Source organism: Heloderma suspectum, chromosome 13 (assembly GCF_057233095.1).
Source record: "Heloderma suspectum isolate Gila_16-S chromosome 13, 16-S_ref, whole genome shotgun sequence".
Lineage (NCBI taxonomy): Eukaryota > Metazoa > Chordata > Lepidosauria > Squamata > Helodermatidae > Heloderma > Heloderma suspectum.
This window is the reverse complement of record NC_139470.1, coordinates 30,276,039-30,293,874: the sequence shown is the minus strand read 5'-3', so window position 1 is coordinate 30,293,874 and position 17,836 is coordinate 30,276,039. Positions and strand designations below refer to the sequence as shown.

The window sequence follows — 17,836 nt, the reverse complement described above, 5'->3', positions numbered from 1 at the left end:
TGTTGGGAGTTTGGGTGGAGTGAACCCCTTATTTCAGGAGGCAAAGAAACAGAGCAAAACGCTGGTCAGAAGAGAGGTTACCAAGTGGCTCTCAGATCAGGAGGCTTGCACACTGCATAAACCAGCCAGGATCCATTTTAAACGAAATAGGACCATAGTGTCTGAAATGGATGCACAATGGCAAGCTGATTTAGTCGACATGAAGCAATTTTCTCAGTACAACAATGGTTACAAGTATATTTTAACAGTGATAGATGTTCTGTCTAAATATGCCTGGGCTTGCGCTCTAAAAGGCAAAACGGGCAGGGAGGTGTCTGGAGCTTTTAAAGCGGTTTTCACACAAGACAGAAGGCAGCCTATCAAAATACAGACGGACAAAGGAACAGAGTTCCTAAACAAGGATGTGGGTCATCTATTCAAAAAACATGGGGTACACCATTTTGTTTCCAATAATGAGGTCAAAGCTGGGGTTGTTGAGAGGTTCAACAGGACTTTAAAAACAAAAATGTGGAGGTATTTCACAGCCAACAATACCTTCACTTATATAGACGTGCTACCGCAATTCCTAAAAAGTTATAACCATAGCTTTCACAGAACCATCAAAGCTAGACCTGTGGATGTTAACCAGTCTAACTCCCTGGCCATTTGGAAAGTAGTCTATGGGAGCTCTGTAAAAAGAAAACATGAGGCACCCCTGCTCAGAAAAGGAGACCATGTGCAGATTTCTAAAAGCAAGGGTGTCTTTGCAAAGGGTTACGAACAGAATTTCACCACAGAGTTATTTATAGTGGATCAAGTCATTCAAAGAGCAAAGAGACCTATGGGGGGGGGAACAGACTGCAAATGGCGGTGGCAGCAGCCGGTCAGAAGACCAGCTGCCACCGCTGGAGCCACCGCCGCCTGAAACATCCACCCCAGGTAAGTCTCGTCCTGGGGGGGATCCACGGGGGGCGGGGGGTGGCAGGCCGTTCTGCAATGGAATGCACTGGCATTCGGCCTCACCGAGATCCATCACAGAATTCCCTGACATCCCTAATAGAAGGGCAGAACAGGATGGGTGACAGTGGGTTTTACATTACCCTGCCTAGTAATGCCTGTGCAGAGGTTTCCCCACAGAACACCATCTCTGCATTTACTATATGCCTAGCAAGATCTCTGGACCTTCCAGGGTCATGGGAAGTGGGTCTGGTTGAGATACAATACCTGCACAGCTGGTTCACTCTAACTAGCGATGCACACATTGAAATTCATCAAGGGAAAAGCAAGTGGACCTTTTTTCTGCCTAGTGGCTATTATGCGAGCATTCCTGATCTGGTCGAAAACATAAACAAGCTTATACTAGATAAACCAGGTGGCCCGGAAGCAATTATGCCCTACGATGCAGTGTTAAAGCCACAACTCCGTATAGCGTCGAAGCCAGTACAGAGCTGATCCGCATATTGGGGCCGTTAACTGGAAATTCTGACGTTACCAGTGGCTTTAACACCTTATATATCTACACGGACATTGTGGAACATCAGATTGTTGGAGCCTTTTATGTACCTTTACTGTGCTGTGTGCTGGTGCGTGGACAGAACAAGGAATGTGTCAATATTGGGTATGGCAAGCCTCACTACATACCTGTGAGTAAGCATCACATTGACACCATCACTGTTGAAATAAAGACGGATCAGAACAAAAGTGCACCATTTCGTTTTGGTAAGGTGGTTGTGAAGCTGCACTTTCGCCCCCGGAGATCCCAGGTATTTTAAAGTTAAAATGGTCATCCTAAAAACATATGGGGACCCTACCCTATATAGGAGATATTATAGGGCCCAGGCCGGAAATGCGTTGCCAGGCGCCCCTGTTATGTACGGGGCAGGGATTGGCGGGATTTTCAGGAGCCTTTTCTGAAAAGCAGTTCCCCTTTTGAGAAGAGGCTTGGACATCATCAAACCCCACGCAAAGATTGCTGCATGTAATATTGCTAAAGATGTAGCTGGTCACGTTACTCAAGCAGTTCTGAACAGAGTGAACAATCCACTTTCTCAAGAGGGGTCAGGCCTAATGTATATTAAAAGGAAAATGAGCTGAAAAAGAAAAGCATCATGGGTGAGATTGATTGGACCGCCCCACCCCCTTAAAAGAAAAGTTGTGAGAGGAAAGCGATGTCAGAAGTAACGTGTTGTAAGAAAGATGTCCAGCTGCGTCAAAAAGAGATATATTTTAGACTCAATCATGGCTTTTATCCACTGCGGCTCTGAAGAATGCACTAAATCTGAATTGGATCTATTCATCATTGGTCCTACGCAGACCAGTATTGAGAGAAGTTTGTTTATCGAAGTACCCCCCTTGTCAGCCCTGACAGAATCTGCGCCCCTAGACTTCTTCATCGCAGGAAATGGTGAAGATTATATGGATCTAAATAACACCTTGCTCTATGTGTGCTGCAAAATTGTCAATAAAGATGGGAGCAACATTGCTGCAGATGCGGCAGTAGGCCTGGTGAATTACCCCATAGCATCCATCTTTAGTCAACTGGATGTAACGGTGGGGGATCGACTTATAAGTCAGAGTAATAATTCTTACCCTTATCGTGCTTTCATTGAATCTCTAATAAACTATAGTGAGGATACTCTAGCAACACAATTCTCAGCAGGCCTATTTTACAAAGATACAGCCGGGGAATACGAATCTGCGGGTCTGGACGGAAACAATCAAGGCTTCATTAAAAGAGCGAACCTAACAGCTCAAAGCCGAAAAATAGAGTTATTGGGACATCTTCACACTGATCTGTTTTTTCAGGAAAAACTGCTGTTAAATGGAGTTGATGTGAAAATTAAACTTACACGCAGCAAAGATGCTTTCTGCTTAATGACAGAAAGTGCAGCAAGACATTACAGACTGCAAATTTTGTCAGCCTCCTTTTTTGTGAAAAAAGTGAGGGTGGCCCCTGGCGTTCGCTTAGGCCATGGGGAGGTTCTGTTGAGAGCCAACGCCAAATACCCCGTGGATTGTGTGAGTATGGAAGTGTTTAGCATTCCAAGAGGAAGCCACATTGCCAATCAGGAAAACCTGTTTTTGGGGCAACTGCATAAACTGGTCATTATAGGCCTAGTGGATAATGATTCCTTCAGTGGAGCTTTCAATAAAAATCCAATTAATTTTCAGCATTATATTAATTTCGCAGCTCTTTACCTGGATGGAGAGCAAATCACCACGAAGCCACTCCAACCCAATTTTGAAGATGGAAACTGTGTAAGAGAATACGCGAGTTTGGTATAAACAGCCGGCAAACATATGAAAGATAGGGCCCTTTTAATTAACTGTGAGGAGTATGCGAACGGTTACATACTTTTTGCATTCGACCTGACGCTAGGGATGTACGAAAGTCACTTACCTGAACCCGAAAGTTGATTCGCAGTGGGGGGGAGGCGCTCTGTCCCTCCCCCCAAAATTCTGGCCGGGGGGAGGCGCCCCGTCCCTCTGGCTGCGAATCCTGTCCTGCCGGGACGCAAATGGCGGCGGCTGTAGCCGCCGCCGTTTGCGTTCCTGCAGTCAGCCATGATAGGCTACGTAAATGTTTACGTAGCCTATCACGGCTGAGTGAAAAAAAACAACAACACCGCACGTACGCAAATGATGGCGCCCATGGGCGCTGCCATTTGCGTACGCGCGGTTTTTTTTTCTTTTCACCCAGCTGTGATAGGCTACATAAACATTTACGTAGCCTATCATGGTGTTTTTTAAAAATCTAGCCGTGATAGGCTACGTAAATCTTTACGTAGCCTATCACTTTTTTTTTTTTTAACTTGGAAATGGTTGCAGTGGCAGCCGGTTGGAAGACCGGCTGCCGCCGCACCGCCGCCGCTGCTGAACCGCCGCCGCCGCCAGGGACATTCGCACAAGGTAAGTCCCATCCCGGGGGTGGTGGTGGGGGGTGGCAGACCGTTTCTCCACCAATTTCGGGGGGCCGAATGCGCTGGCATTCGGCCTCCCCGAGATTCGTGGAGAAATTCTCTGACATCCCTGACGCCAGACCAAGAATGCGGAGATCACTATTCTTTGATTAAAACTGGGAACCTGAGAGCAGAATTCCGTTTTGCTAAAGCCCTGGCCGCCACGGTCAACATGATTGTTTATGGTGTTTTTGACAATGTGATAGAAATAAATCACAGGAGAAATGTCCTGTTTGACTATATGTAACATGGACAGCGTGCAGCTAACTCATGTGCTATCTTCAAGCTCCTACACCAGAAAGATTTTCTACGGCGTGTTTCCTTGTGACTTGCTTCCCAATGGGAGTGTACACCAAAGGCCTGTGGGGTTAGTAGTCAATACTCACCCCCACAACCTACCTGGAGAACACTGGCTGGCCATCTACTTGACATAGGATAAAGGTGGAGAGTTTTTTGATTCCTACGGACACCTGTCCAACCACCGCCTCTTCCCTAAAACCATCATGAATTTTTTAAGAAAAAATGCCAGGAAGACTGTGTTTCAACCCAGGCAACTCCAAGCCGATGAGTCCGTGGTTTGTGGCTACCATTGTGTATTTTTCCTGCAGCAGCGTTGTAAAGGCCTAACATTTAAACAGATTCAAGAACTGTATTCTCACAATTTAGAAAGAAATGATCAAATGGTGGAACATTTTGTGAAAAACAAGAAGAACATGTCCAGGTACGCCTTAGACATGTTCCAACCTGCCCAACGCTGTAGATCATGCCGTGACTTTCATAGCCGCATTTCCCAATAAAGCACCCTTTATTGGGGTTTTTAAAACAAATAATTTCTTGTCTGTATGTTTTCTAACTATTGACCCTATTCTCACAATTTAGAAAGAAATGATCAAATGGTGGATCACTTTGTAAAAAAGAACAACATGCCCAGACATGCCTTAGACATGCTCCAACCTGCCCAGGCATGCCTTAGACAAGTTCCAACCTGCCCAGGCATGCCTTAGACATGTTCCAACTTGCCCAACGCTGTAGATCATACCGTGATTTTCATAGCTGCATTTCCCAATAAAGCATCCTCTACTGGGGTTTTTAAAACAAAGAATTTCTTATCTGTATGTTTTTTAACCATTTACCCTTAAAGTAGACAGGCACAGCGCAGATTACTTTAAGTAAGTTTTTATAAATACTAATTTATTTTTAGTCCTGATAAAACAAAAACCACAAAAGGTTACTTCATAAGCTGAACCAGGTAGGAGCATCCGAACGCTTTTGTTTTTTTAGCACTCGTAGAGGTGTGCAACAACATTGGCGTCGCACCTATGGGGTTCTTTAGGTAGTCCAAGGTTTCTCTATGGGTAGGATTACCCACTACAGATGCTGGGACATTTAGTTCAGCCAGAGCACTCATAAAAACATCCCATCCTTTTGGGGCATGCCTGGTTTTCAGGGTCTGTGTGATCCCCTTCACCAAATCCAGAATATTGGAACCAGGTACAGCCACCCTCTTGTACACAAAGGCTCCTTTCTCATCCCACGAAGAAACATCTCTGTTTTGCTGCATTTCGATCAATAGGAGCCACGCATTTTTCTTATATCTAGCAGGAAGACTGTCCAGTACTTCTTGGAAGACATTGTCAGAGATTACTGACGCTTCCACAGAGGCTTGTTGTGGCTGAGGTATAAACAGGTTTAGGTTTTCTTTCTCCGCCTCCCTCTGTTTTACATGGGTTAGATATTTTTGAAGCAAAGAAGCATAACGTTTAACTTTTTCATGTTCTGTTAAGTCGCTGCTGTGGAGAATTCCCTGCATCTTATTATCTAGTGAGCTGATTGCTGCATTTCTGATGTTTTCCTCCTTAGGAGGTGGCCCCTTTAATTTTTCCAGCTGGTGGCTAGGGACCAAATACATCTTTTCAGCATACTCCATCACTGATTGGCTAAAAACCCGGTGAACAGGGGGACTGCAAAACTTAGTAACGGTCCAAGAAACCCACCAGATTGTCTCGCCAGATGCTTCTTTCTTCTCAGAGAGACTTTCTTGTTACTTAGGCTTTTAATAAGGTTATGTTTCTTTCTTAATGTACGTACCTGTTGGGGAGATAGAGGAATGTTGCCTTTTAAAGTATTGAGTGCTATTTCTGAGATGGCCGCAATCAGATCATCAGATGCTGCACATAAAATGGCTTTCCTCTGGCGTGGCAGTGCCTTAATAAGAATTTTTAAGAGTGCCAAATTTCTCTTTACACAGTTAGACATTTTGCCTTGCAGAGGAGCTGGGCATCAGTAGATGGGCTAGCACTAAAGGTGAAGCCTTTTGTAACCATCTGGAGCTTTTTTCATGGTGTACACTACAGGCCAGTCTGGTGGAAAAAGACCTGTTCTTAACCTGTAAGTTTCTGGGGTAGATGCATTTAAATCTACCACCAGATAACCATAAGGTTTGCTTGTAGAATCTGCCAACGCCTCCATGAAGAATTCACTGTTTTGTGGGTACATTTGACGAGCTAAAATCACAATTTGTAATTTATCCCTGGGGTTTTTGAACAGCACCATATATTTTGCATTTAGGCTGATGGTTGGGTTGCTTTTTCCCTTGCAGAAAATATTCTGCGTGATGAAAAAAATACTCAAGTTCCTGTGGTGTACATACTGAGTAAAGGCCTTTTTGACTTCACAGCTCTCAGATGCCGACAACATCAGATCGTCTATCACCAAAAAATTTACTTTATTGAGGGGTAACAAATCATTATCATCAAATTTTGCAGGCAAACCCTCCACAAACTGAATAAATGGGTATTTACATAGCAGATCTTTGTACAGAGGCTGCCAACAACCATAACACCACACAATATTTTCAGGTACAATCGAGAACACACTGTGAGCATTGTCCAGCATATTTTTGATGAAAAAGCTTTTCCCACAGTTGCTAGGCCCCGCTAGAATGGCTGAAAAGGGGTGTTGCCAGCATGTATTCATAGTCAAAATCCGTAAGCCAGTGTGTTAAACCCTTCAGTAATAACTCTTTTATCATATACCACCTTTTGAGTTTTCCTGAGAATCTTAGTTTCCAGAGTCCAATGGCTTTTCTTCCTTACAATACCTGGCTGCTGTATGACAATCTGACAAGGCGGTCTGCGCTCCCTGTCTGAGACGTAGGCAAAAACTAAGTCTTTGAGACTGTTGAAATTAATTTTTTCACAGTTAGTGGTGTTCAATGTAATGCCTTTGACATTCAAAAAAACTTCCCCTTCTCCTGAAAGTTTAAAACCATAGGACTTAGGATCAGCCGACACAAACTCTGATAAATTCATCTGCAGGGATTTCGCTTGTGAGATCTCCTAAGTAATCTCCGAGAGGGGGGATCCACTGCCCTTCCCTACTCACAAATATCACAGAATCTGTATCATGATATAAACAGCAGTCTTGAAGGCTATCTAGCAAAGTGTAGAGCTTCAGCTGAGCATATGCTGTTGTAAAGGCAGCTATAAACACATTCTTCCTACCTAGAGTTATCATGAGGTCTTCAGAATGTTTCCAGGACACGCATGCTGCATCAGTATCGATAAAGTCACACATTGAAACCTCATAAGTATCAGAAAACAGAATCTGAAATAACTCATCAGGGTCTCTCACCACTTGTGTGTTAGGCAGGTTTGTCCTCTGGCCAAATTTCCCCCACAGAGAATTTAAAAATAATCTTGCAATTTGCCGTTTTGCGGGGTTCACGGCAATCTCATCGGGGCGCAATGCCACCCCTTCATTTTGGAGATAATCTTCTGCGCTGACACACCAGTGTGGGTACCCTGAAGCCTCCTGTTTTTGACAAAGGTGCATGTCAATGTAATCTGAAAACAAACGGGTGGTCTGCTTTTCAAAATGCCAGACTTCATAAATTTTCACAACCTTGTAGCCCTTTTCTACAGCTGCATTCAGCTCAACAGTGCACCATGTTCCTAGCAGAGCCCGTTCCTCATCAGAATGTTTACACGTTTCCTGCTGCTGCACTGCTGCACAAGCTGCACACAGGGCAAACATGAGCTTACCGCCCACCTTGGCAGGGAGGACCGGGAAGAAAAGACCTCAGGGTGGGTAAACTTTAACCTTTGCAATCCCGAAGTAATCTGAGAGTGGTTTAAAGTTCTCATAAATCATTTTGGGGTGACCACAAGGGTATGCTTTATTCTTGTTCACATAGGGATACAGGCTTGTAAAATCATAGTAATGAATCCGTTCCCCATCTTCAGGTTTATAATACAGACAGACCGCATTAGTATGCCCCCCCAAAGAGAGCGTCTTAGGTTCTAGAGGGTCTGGAAAATGAGCACCAGCAAGAAAACTCTTGTGGTCCTCATTTGTTTTTAACATATGCCTCCACTGGTGTTCCCATATAGTCCTGACTTCAAACCCCACCAGTTTCAGTTCAGCATCCCTCTTTTGTGTGGAGTTGTACAGGAATTCATATGTTTTACCCTGCAGGGGGTTCTTATCCTCCGGAGAATAACACACTAAACACCCATGCCAAAAGCAGCCATGAAATTCAAAGGCTGTCTTCTTATTATCTATGACTGCATAGCCATCTAGAAAATAAGGGCCAGCTTTGAATTCCCCACCCTTTAAGGCATGCTGAATCTGAATGTTTTCTTTATGCTCTATCTGGCTCAACCACCGAATTGCAGGGGTAGAAAACCATTTACACAGCCGGGGATAATTATCTGGTGGGGGTATGGCAATGGTGTACTCCGTCAGAAACTTAAACCTATACATTGAAAAAGACGTACTAGCCAGAGTGGGGTATTGGAATGGATCCATCGCTAACCTTTTCTTCACATACTTCTTACCATTTCAAAATGCTCTCACTGTCTGTCAGTTTCGTGATTTCGTGTTGGTACTTGGTGCATGCCTGCTCCAAAATATTAACATCTTGCCTGCAGTAAAAACATCAACTCCTTCTGCATTTCAAATGTTTTTGACTTGTTCTCATCATACCATGCTAAAAAAGCCTCTCTCTCTCCAGGCATCATGTATTGGGCACCATAGTCCTCTGCTTTAGGCAGCGGGCCCACATAGTCCCAATTCTCAGGTTTGTTAAAATAATGTGGAAAGTAGCCCTTGGTGCCAGTAAAACCCAAGGCTTTTGGTAGCTTTGAGAGGGCCATGGGTAGATGACAGAGTGAATCGATAAATTTTATATCTAGCCCCTTCACTCTGATACATAGCAATTTTCCCCCTTGTGTAATAAGATCTACAGTAAGTTTCTCTTTTATCAGCTGGCTGAAAATAAAGTAACCATCATACCCCTTTGAGTTATGGGCTATAAAAGTGCACCCTTTGAACCGCGCACTGTCTGTGAAGGTCTTGATAAAATCAGAGAGACAGGAATCACCCTTATACTCCCATGTTTTGCCAGCCATGGCCCACGGGCTTACATCCCCATGCACTTTCACATGCTGCTTTCTCTTCTTCTTGCCCTTACCTGGTTTATCCTTAAAGCGTTCTACAGTTTCACCCACAAATGCTTTTGCAAAACAGAAATTAGGAACATGAAATCCTGAAGACTGATGTGCTTCAAAGTCATAAAACACATATTTCACAGACACTTTAGGCTTCTTAAGATGCCCCATATAGCACTCATGCTTATCACCATCTATGATAAACCCCCAACAGACAGTGCTCCGCCTTCCTGGACAACGCTCAAAGCCATGATCACCTTTCTGGAAAGTCTGACAGTATTCACAATACTCTCTAAAGACACATTTTACTTTACCCTCTAAGGCCAATTCTCTATGTCTATTTAAGCAGGCGCTGGATCTGCAGTTCATCCGACAATATCCGCACCTCTTCATTTTACCGACCTTTACAGCACAATCTGCACTCAAGCAGAGCCTGCACATATATAGACAACTGTGACTGTGGGTAAAGATTGTACTGCATATTTCACAATAGTTTTGAGCTCCAAAAACCACCTTTACACTACGCACACCATAATAATGATTGTCGTGTAGCATCATAGTATAGGTTTTGGGGTACCTAGGCCCTGGTACTTTAAATAGCCCCCAACCTTTTTTTGCGAAATGTAGGACTTGAATGTTGACCCTTAAATGGTTTTCAATCAATGAAATGTCACTGAGGGCTACTTTTTTCTGTTCAAACCAACCAAGTTCCATATGTAACTGTCTGGCGGCAGTCAACAACTCTGCATCTGTGGGTGTCCTCTTGGCCATTACTGCTAAAAGACCCCCAGCAAAGCTGAGATTGGTGCCTGTGTAATTTAGATCTACCAAATGTTGTCGTTTTCTAAGGACGATTTGACTGTTCGGAAGAGAACCTATTTTCCTACTTGGATTCCCACCACCCCGTGGAGCCCCCACAACTGTAACAATCAACCGCAGCGTAACATCCCCACATATTTCAGCACGGCTTTGCAGGAGATTACTGATATGGGATAGAAAATCTTCTACATGTAAAACATCCCTATGTCTTTTAACTGAAAAAAGAGGATAAGCTAATCCTCCGCAGTCCAATCGTAGTTGGACAAAATCTTGAGGACAGATTCTCCTGTTAACATCATCCAGGATTTGCTGGATCGTTGTGTATAATGCAGCCACAGCCTGTGAGAATGATGTTACATGTTCTAAATTAACAAATCTAAATTCTTCACCTATGTGCATTGACCTGTAACGCTCATGTTCCCACTCCCACCTACGCACAAGCTCTGCATATACTTGTGGGGGTTGGTCCACATTTGTGTTATTTGTGGGTGGGGTTTGGTCCAACCCTGAAGCATCCCTGGAAGCTTCAGAAGACTGTGAGGTATCTTGAGACGCCACCTGTGGAGGGTCACCCTCTATGCATGCTTCAGAAAATTGTGAGGCATCCTTAGGGATGTCAGAGAATTCCGCCACGGATCTCGGGGAGGCCGAATGCCAGTGCATTCGGCCCCCCGAAATCGGTGGCGGAATGGTCTGCCCTTCTGCCCCCCCGGGACGAGACTTACCTGGGGTGGATCTTCCTGGTGGCGGCGGCTCCAGCGGCAGTTCGGTGGCTGTGGCAGCCGGTCTTCCGACCGGCTGCCACCACCGCCATTTCCAGTTAAAAAAAAAAAGACGTGATAGGCTACGTAAAAATTTACGTAGCCTATCACGGCTAGGTTTAAAAAAAACCCCGTGATAGGCTACGTAAACATTTACGTAGCCTATCACGGCTGACTGCAGGGACGCAAATGGCGGCGGCTATGGCTGCCGCCATTTGCGTCCCTGCTAGCCAGCGGCCGGATGTCCGGCTGCTGGTGGAGCCGGCTGGCGGCTCCACAGAATACCTGCGGAGCACAGCTGGCCGGCCAGGATTCCGGGGGGGGGGAGGAATGGAGCACCTCCCCCCCGTCCAGGATTCCGGGGGGAGGGATGGAGCGCTTCCCCCCCCCCCACCATCAGCATAATCCGTTAAAGGTAAGTGATTATTTATTTATTTATTTATTATTATTAAATTTATTAATCGCCCATCTGGCTGGTTTTTTCGTTTTCATTTTCGTACATCCCTAGGCATCCTGAGAATCTGCCACTGGAGAGCAGCTTTTCTTAGGAGGCCTTTGATTCTTACAGGCAGAGAGTGTTTTTTTTAGCCCTGTTTAATATTTTACTAACCCTCTTCCACCAGTAAAATCGTGCTTTGTTGAATGTGTTCTTCCTATGCCGTCTTTTCCAACACCTCCGGTGTGGTTTACCACCCCCAACTTGTACGTGTCTAAAGAATGTGTTGCCATGTGCAGGATACTTTGTATGCATTTTAATATTCTGAAAAGAGCTTACTTCAGATACCCCATCATTATCAGCACTTAAAAACTTGCGTATGGCTGCTTCAATCTCTGTACGGCGCTTCGTGAGCTCATAGCCTTCTTTCAGTCTTTTAGAAGTATGTTCAAGCCAATGTAGCAAGCCTCCTCCCTGGTTTAGAGATTGCAGACTCTGGGTGCCCTTCATATCTTGATCTCTTTGCCTTTGGACCTGTGGTTAACTGTGGTTCTGCAGGGGCACTTTTCACAGTTGCAACTTTCTGGTCTAAAACCAAAAAATGAGAAGGGGTAGGGCACATCCTTATTAATTGGGTACAAACCTCTCCCTCTCTCACACACACAGTCAATGCCTTACCCTTGCCTGCTGGCGGTCCGGTAGCCTTTGGTTTTTTAAAACGAGCTCTAACAGGTGTCATGTTCATTGTCTTGGCCTTTGGACCTGTGGCTTCTTGTGGTTCTGCAGAGGCACTTTTCACAGTTGCAGGTTTCTGGTCTAAAACCAAAAAATGAGAAGGGGTAGGGCACATCCTTATTAATTAGGTACAAACCTCTCCCTCTCTCACTCACACACACAGTCAATGCCTTACCCTTGCCTGCTGGCGGTCCGGTAGCCTTAAAAGGAGCTCTAACAGGCATCATGTTCACTGCAAAAAGCAATAACCATTTCAGTAGATTCCTACTTTCGATATGACCCCCCCCCAATACCTTACCAACATTAACTTTTTACCTATTTTATCATCAGAAGGTGGTGAGTCTATGTGCTTGGTTTTTCTTGTGGCCTTCTTGGGGGGGGGGGTAATCACAGCAGCCTCCTGAACATTTGTTGTGGTTTCTAAAAAAGAAAACACACACACTGCTTTCAGCTTTACAGGAAACCTTAAAAATCACATGACAACTATTAGAACAATTCTGTTTTATCTGCGCTATCAGATGCCGGTGTGAGTGCTGTCCTGGGCCTTTTCTTGCTAAAAGGATGGCTGGCCATAAAGTCTTCTGTAAAAAAAATAAAAATAAAAAAAAATATATATATATATATATATATATATATATATAAATTCCCCTTCATGGATCACTGCCTTGTTGTGGCGAAGGGGCTTGCGTAACTCAGTGAAGCCATAAGCTATGCCGTGCAGGGCCACCCAAGATGGACAGGTCATGGCGGAGAGTTCTGACAAAATGTGGTCCACTGGAGAAGGAAATGGCAACCCACTCCAGTATTCTTGCCAAGAAAACCCCATGGAACGTATCACAAGGCTAAAAGAGATGACGCCGGAAGATGAGCCTCTCAGGTCGGAAGGTGTCCACTATACTACTGGGGAAGAGCAGAGGGTATTTCCAAGTAGCGCCAGAAAGAGTGAAGCGGCTGGGCCAAAGCCGAAAGGACACTCAGCTGCAGATGTGTCTGGTGGTGAAAAGAAAATCCGATGCTGGAAAGAACAATATTGTTTAGGAACCTGGAATGTCAGATCAATGAATCAAGGTAAGCTGGAGGTGGTCAAACATGAGATGGCAAGATTGAACATCGACATCTTGGGAATCAGCGAACTAAAATGGACAGGCATGGGCGAATTTAATTCAGGTGACCATCATATCTACTATTGTGGGCAAGAATCCCTTAGAAGAAATGGAGTAGCACTCATAGTCAACAAAAGGGTGGGAAAAGCAGTACTGGGGTACAATCTTAAAAACGATAGAATGATCTCAGTACGAATCCAAGGCAAACCATTCAACATCACAGTAATTCAAGTCTATGCCCCAACCACTGATGCCGAAGAAGCTGAGGTTGATCGGTTCTATGAAGACCTACAACACCTTCTAGAACTAACACCAAAAAAAGATGTCCTCTTCATCATAGGGGATTGGAATGCTAAAGTAGGAAGTCAAGAAATCACCGGGATAACAGGCAGGCATGGCCTTGGTGTACAAAATGAAGCAGGACAAAAGCTAATAGAGTTTTGCCAAGAGAACACACTGATCATAGCAAACACTCTTTTCCAACAGAACAAGAGATGACTCTACACATGGACATCACCAGATGGTCAATATCGAAATCAGATTGATTATGTCCTTTGCAGCCAAAGATGGAGAAGCTCCATACAGTCAGTAAAAACAAGACCTGGAGCTGACTGTGGCTCAGATCACGAGCTGCTTCTTGCAAAATTTCGGCTTAAATTGAAGAACGTAAGGAAAACCACTAAACCATTCAGGTATGACCTAAATCATATCCCTTATGAATATACAGTGGAGGTGAGGAATAGATTTCAGGGATTAGACCTGATAGACAGGAGTGCCTGAGGAACTATGGACGGAGGTCTGTAACATTGTTCAGGAGGCAGCAACTCAATCCATCCCAAAGAAAAAGAAATGCAAGAAAGCAAAGTGCCTGTCTGATGGGGCTTTTACAAGTAGCTGAGGAAAGAAGGGAAGTGAAAAGCAAGGGAGAAAGGGGAAGATATATCCAATTGAATGCAGAGTTCCAGAGAATAGCAAGGAGAGACAAGAAGGCCTTCTTAAATGAACAATGCAAAGAAATCGAGGAAAACAACAGAATGGGAAAGACTAGAGATCTCTTCAAGAAAATCGGAGATATCAAGGGAATGTTTTGTGCAAAGATGGGCATGATAAAGGACAAAGAAGGCAGGGACCTAACAGAAGCAGATGAGATTAAGAAGAGGTGGCAAGAATACACAGAAGAACTATACAGGAAAGATCTGAATGTCCCTGATAGCCATGATAGTGCGGTCACTGAACTTGAGCCGGACATCCTCGAGAGTGAAGTCAAGTGGGCCTTAGGAAGCATTAGTAACAACAAAGCTAGCGGAGATGACAGTCTTCCAGCTGAGCTATTTAAAATCCTAAAAGATGATGCTGTTAAAGTGCTGCATTCAAAAACACTCAACAATGGCCGCAAGACTGGAAAAGGTCAGTTTACATTCCAATTCCAAAGAAGGGCAACGCCAAAGAGTGTTCAAATTACCGCACAATTGCGCTCATTTCACATGCCAGCAAGGTGATGCTCAAAATCCTACAAGCTAGGCTTCAGCAGTATGCGAACCGAGAACTACCGGAAGTACAAGCTGGGTTTCGAAGAGGCAGAGGAACTAGAGATCAAATCGCCAACATTCGCTGCATCATGGAGAAAGCAAGAGAATTCCAGAAAAACGTCTATTTCTGCTTCATTGACTACACTAAAGCCTTTGATTGTGTGGATCACAACAAACTGTGGCAAATTCTTAAAGTGATGGGAGTACCAGACCACCTTACCTGTCTCCTGAGAAACCTGTACGAGGGTCAAGAAGCAACAGTAAGAACCAGACATGGAACAACCGAGTGGTTCAAAATTGGGAAAGGAGTACGACAAGGCTGCATATTGTCACCCTGCTTATTTAACTTATATGCAGAGTACATCATGAGAAATGCTGGGTTGGATGAATCACAGTTTGGAATTAAGATTGCCGGGGGAATTATCAACAACCTCCGATATGCAGACGATACCACCCTAATGGCAGAAAGTGAAGAGGATCTCAAGAGCCTCTTGTTGAGGGTGAAAGAGGAGAGTGCAAAAGCTGGTCTGAAACTCAACATTAAAAAAACTAAGATCATGGCATCTGGCCCCATCACTTCCTGGCATATAGAAGGGGAAGAAATGGAAGCAGTGACAGATTTTACTTTCTTGGGCTCCAAGATCACCGCAGATGGTGACTGTAGCCATGAAATTAAAAGACGCTTGCTCCTTGGGAGGAAAGCTATGGCAAACCTAGACAGCATAGTAAGAAGCAGAGACATCACCTTGCCGACAAAGGTCCATCTAATCAAAGCTATGGTTTTCCCAGTAGTAATGTATGGCTGTGAGAGTTGGACTATAAGGAAGGCTGAGCGCCGAAGAATTGATGCTTTCGAACTGTGGTGCTGGAGAAGACTCTTACGAGTCCCCTGGACTGCAAGGAGGTCAAATCAGTCCATCCTAAAGGAAATCAACCCTGAGTGCTCATTGGAAGGACAGATACTGAAGCTGAAGCTCAAATATTTTGGCCACCTAATGCGAAGAGAAAACTCTCTGGAAAAGACCCTGATGCTGGGAAAGACTGAAGGCAAAAGGAGAAGGGGACGGCAGAGGATGAGATGGCTGGATAGCATCACCGATGCAATGAATATGAACTTGAGCACGCTCCGGGAGAGAGCGCAGGACAGGAAGGCCTGGCGTGCTATGGTCCATGGGGTCACGAAGAGTCGGACACGACTGAACGACTGAACAACAACAACAAATATATAAAAATTAAAACATTATACACATAGCTAGTACTTTCAAAAACAGCATGTTGTTGTTGTTGTTTTTACTTTAAAAATACCCCCACCCCAAAAGCCTTACCCAGTTCTTTATCATTTGACTTAATTTTGGTGCATCTCTGTCAGGTGTGTGATTTCATGAGATAGTAAATAAGGAGAAGGTGCTAGTTTGATCACTCAAAGGCATGTAGAGTCTTGCCTTAAGCTTTTGCTCTGCCCCCCCCCCCCCCGCACTAGGTATGGTGTGAGAGCCTTTTGACCACTTCTAGCAGACCCCTTGAGAAGAATGGAGGAGGAAACAGCTATGCTAGTTCAGGCTTATTTAAGCACAGCTTGTGGACAAATACCCCATAAAATAGCAAAGTGCAAGACGTTCTTAATTTTGCAAAAAACACTTTCTACAATTCAATACGGTATTGAACAGCAGTTAAACCCCCTCATCCTTGATCTCCAAATTCACAGTCTGGCTTGATGCGTTCAACACTTTTACGATGCAGTCTGAGTTTGCTGATGGAAAAATCAACTGGGGATGGATTTTAACAATTTTTCTGTTTGGAGGTATAATTGTACAGAAGCTACAGGCACACGATGGGGCTCTAACAAGAGAGAATATAGAAGAAATTGCTAATTTTATCATAAACACCAAAGCAAATTGGATCATGGATCATGATGGATGGGTAAGTTTGAAACACCCCACCACACTAAGATCCATATCCCTTGCTACAGATGTGTGTTCTTTTAATATTTATTATGTGGGGGAGGAGGGGGGATATCACGGTTAGGTGTGGGTTTTAAGATGATAAAGAAGCTATACTGCTCTTGTATTAAAAACAAGACCCCCCCGCCCCGGTAAGGCTTTACCTTCCAGACAAAATAGGGCTTGATAAAGCTACTATTTTCTATTTATTGCAGGAAAAGGGATTTGTAAGGACATTTGAAGATAGAAACGCTTGGATTCCTACACATTCCTACAATGTGAAGACAAAAATCAAAGTTGCTTGCATGCACCATTTCCCCCTAAAATGGCTGTTGTTCTATGCATAGAGATTGCAGCAACAACTCTGAATGAAACTATAAATGTTGAAAGTACAAAAAATAATAAATAAATAAAATGATTAACCTATTTGTGATCCTGATCCTACTGGCGCCCCCCCCGCCCCCGGTCATGCAGATTCATTTTTACCAATAGCAGCAGGTGGATCACCCCCACCCCCGCAAAACCCCTTAAAACATACAAATTAACTAGAAAATACATGCCTTCTTGATAGACCTGTGATATCAAGACTGCTTTTGGGAATTGTTCTATGGATAACAAGGAAAAAAAAAAAGATAGACCAGTTTTAGAGAAAGAGCCTTTTTTTTTTTTTACAATATAACAATCCCAGAAAGGGAAATATATACACACACACATACATATATATATATATATACACACATACACACACATACATACATGAAATTAACTTGCCTGCAGGCATACTGCGCGTCTTTTAGAATACTGAAGGATGTTTTAGTTTTTCTGCAGGGGTAAATTGGGAAAAGAAGCATAAACTGTATTGCATTTTATTTTAGTTTATCTGCACCCATCTACATTAGTTGGCAGAAGGAAAAAGAGTTAAGGTATACTCACATGTAAGGTAGGCTTCCAGGTCCTTCCCTTCAGGTTTGGGGGGTGTAAAGACACAGAGAAGTGCGGGCTCTTTTTATCAGCGCTAGTCCTGTTGTGTGAATTCTGGTCCTGTGATTGGATAAAGTTAAGGTTCCCCCCGCCCCTCAGGTTGGCCTCCAACTTATCACTAAAAGTTAGTACCATCCTACTCAA

General features: G+C 44.0%; 1 protein-coding gene across 2 annotated transcripts; it reads right to left on the bottom strand.

Annotated features, from left to right (window-relative positions):
- Positions 1-1,841: 1,841 nt before the first annotated feature.
- LOC146336282 (uncharacterized) lies at positions 1,842-17,786 on the bottom strand. 2 transcript variants are annotated; one of them, XR_014785726.1, is made up of 6 exons: positions 17,645-17,786; positions 12,455-12,720; positions 12,315-12,371; positions 12,083-12,220; positions 11,744-11,992; positions 1,842-3,233 (listed from the first exon to the last, which is right to left on the bottom strand). XR_014785726.1 is itself a non-coding variant. In XM_084819703.1 (5 exons), the coding sequence occupies exons 3-5, from the start codon at positions 12,364-12,366 to the stop codon at positions 11,853-11,855; spliced, it is 330 nt and encodes a 109-aa protein (XP_084675829.1). In that variant the 5' UTR covers positions 12,367-12,371; positions 12,455-12,720; positions 17,645-17,786; the 3' UTR covers positions 11,194-11,852. The 2 variants fall into 2 exon arrangements, 1 of the variants encoding a protein (XP_084675829.1); XM_084819703.1 differs by lacking the exon at positions 1,842-3,233 and having other exon boundaries at positions 11,194-11,992.
- Positions 17,787-17,836: the final 50 nt, after the last annotated feature.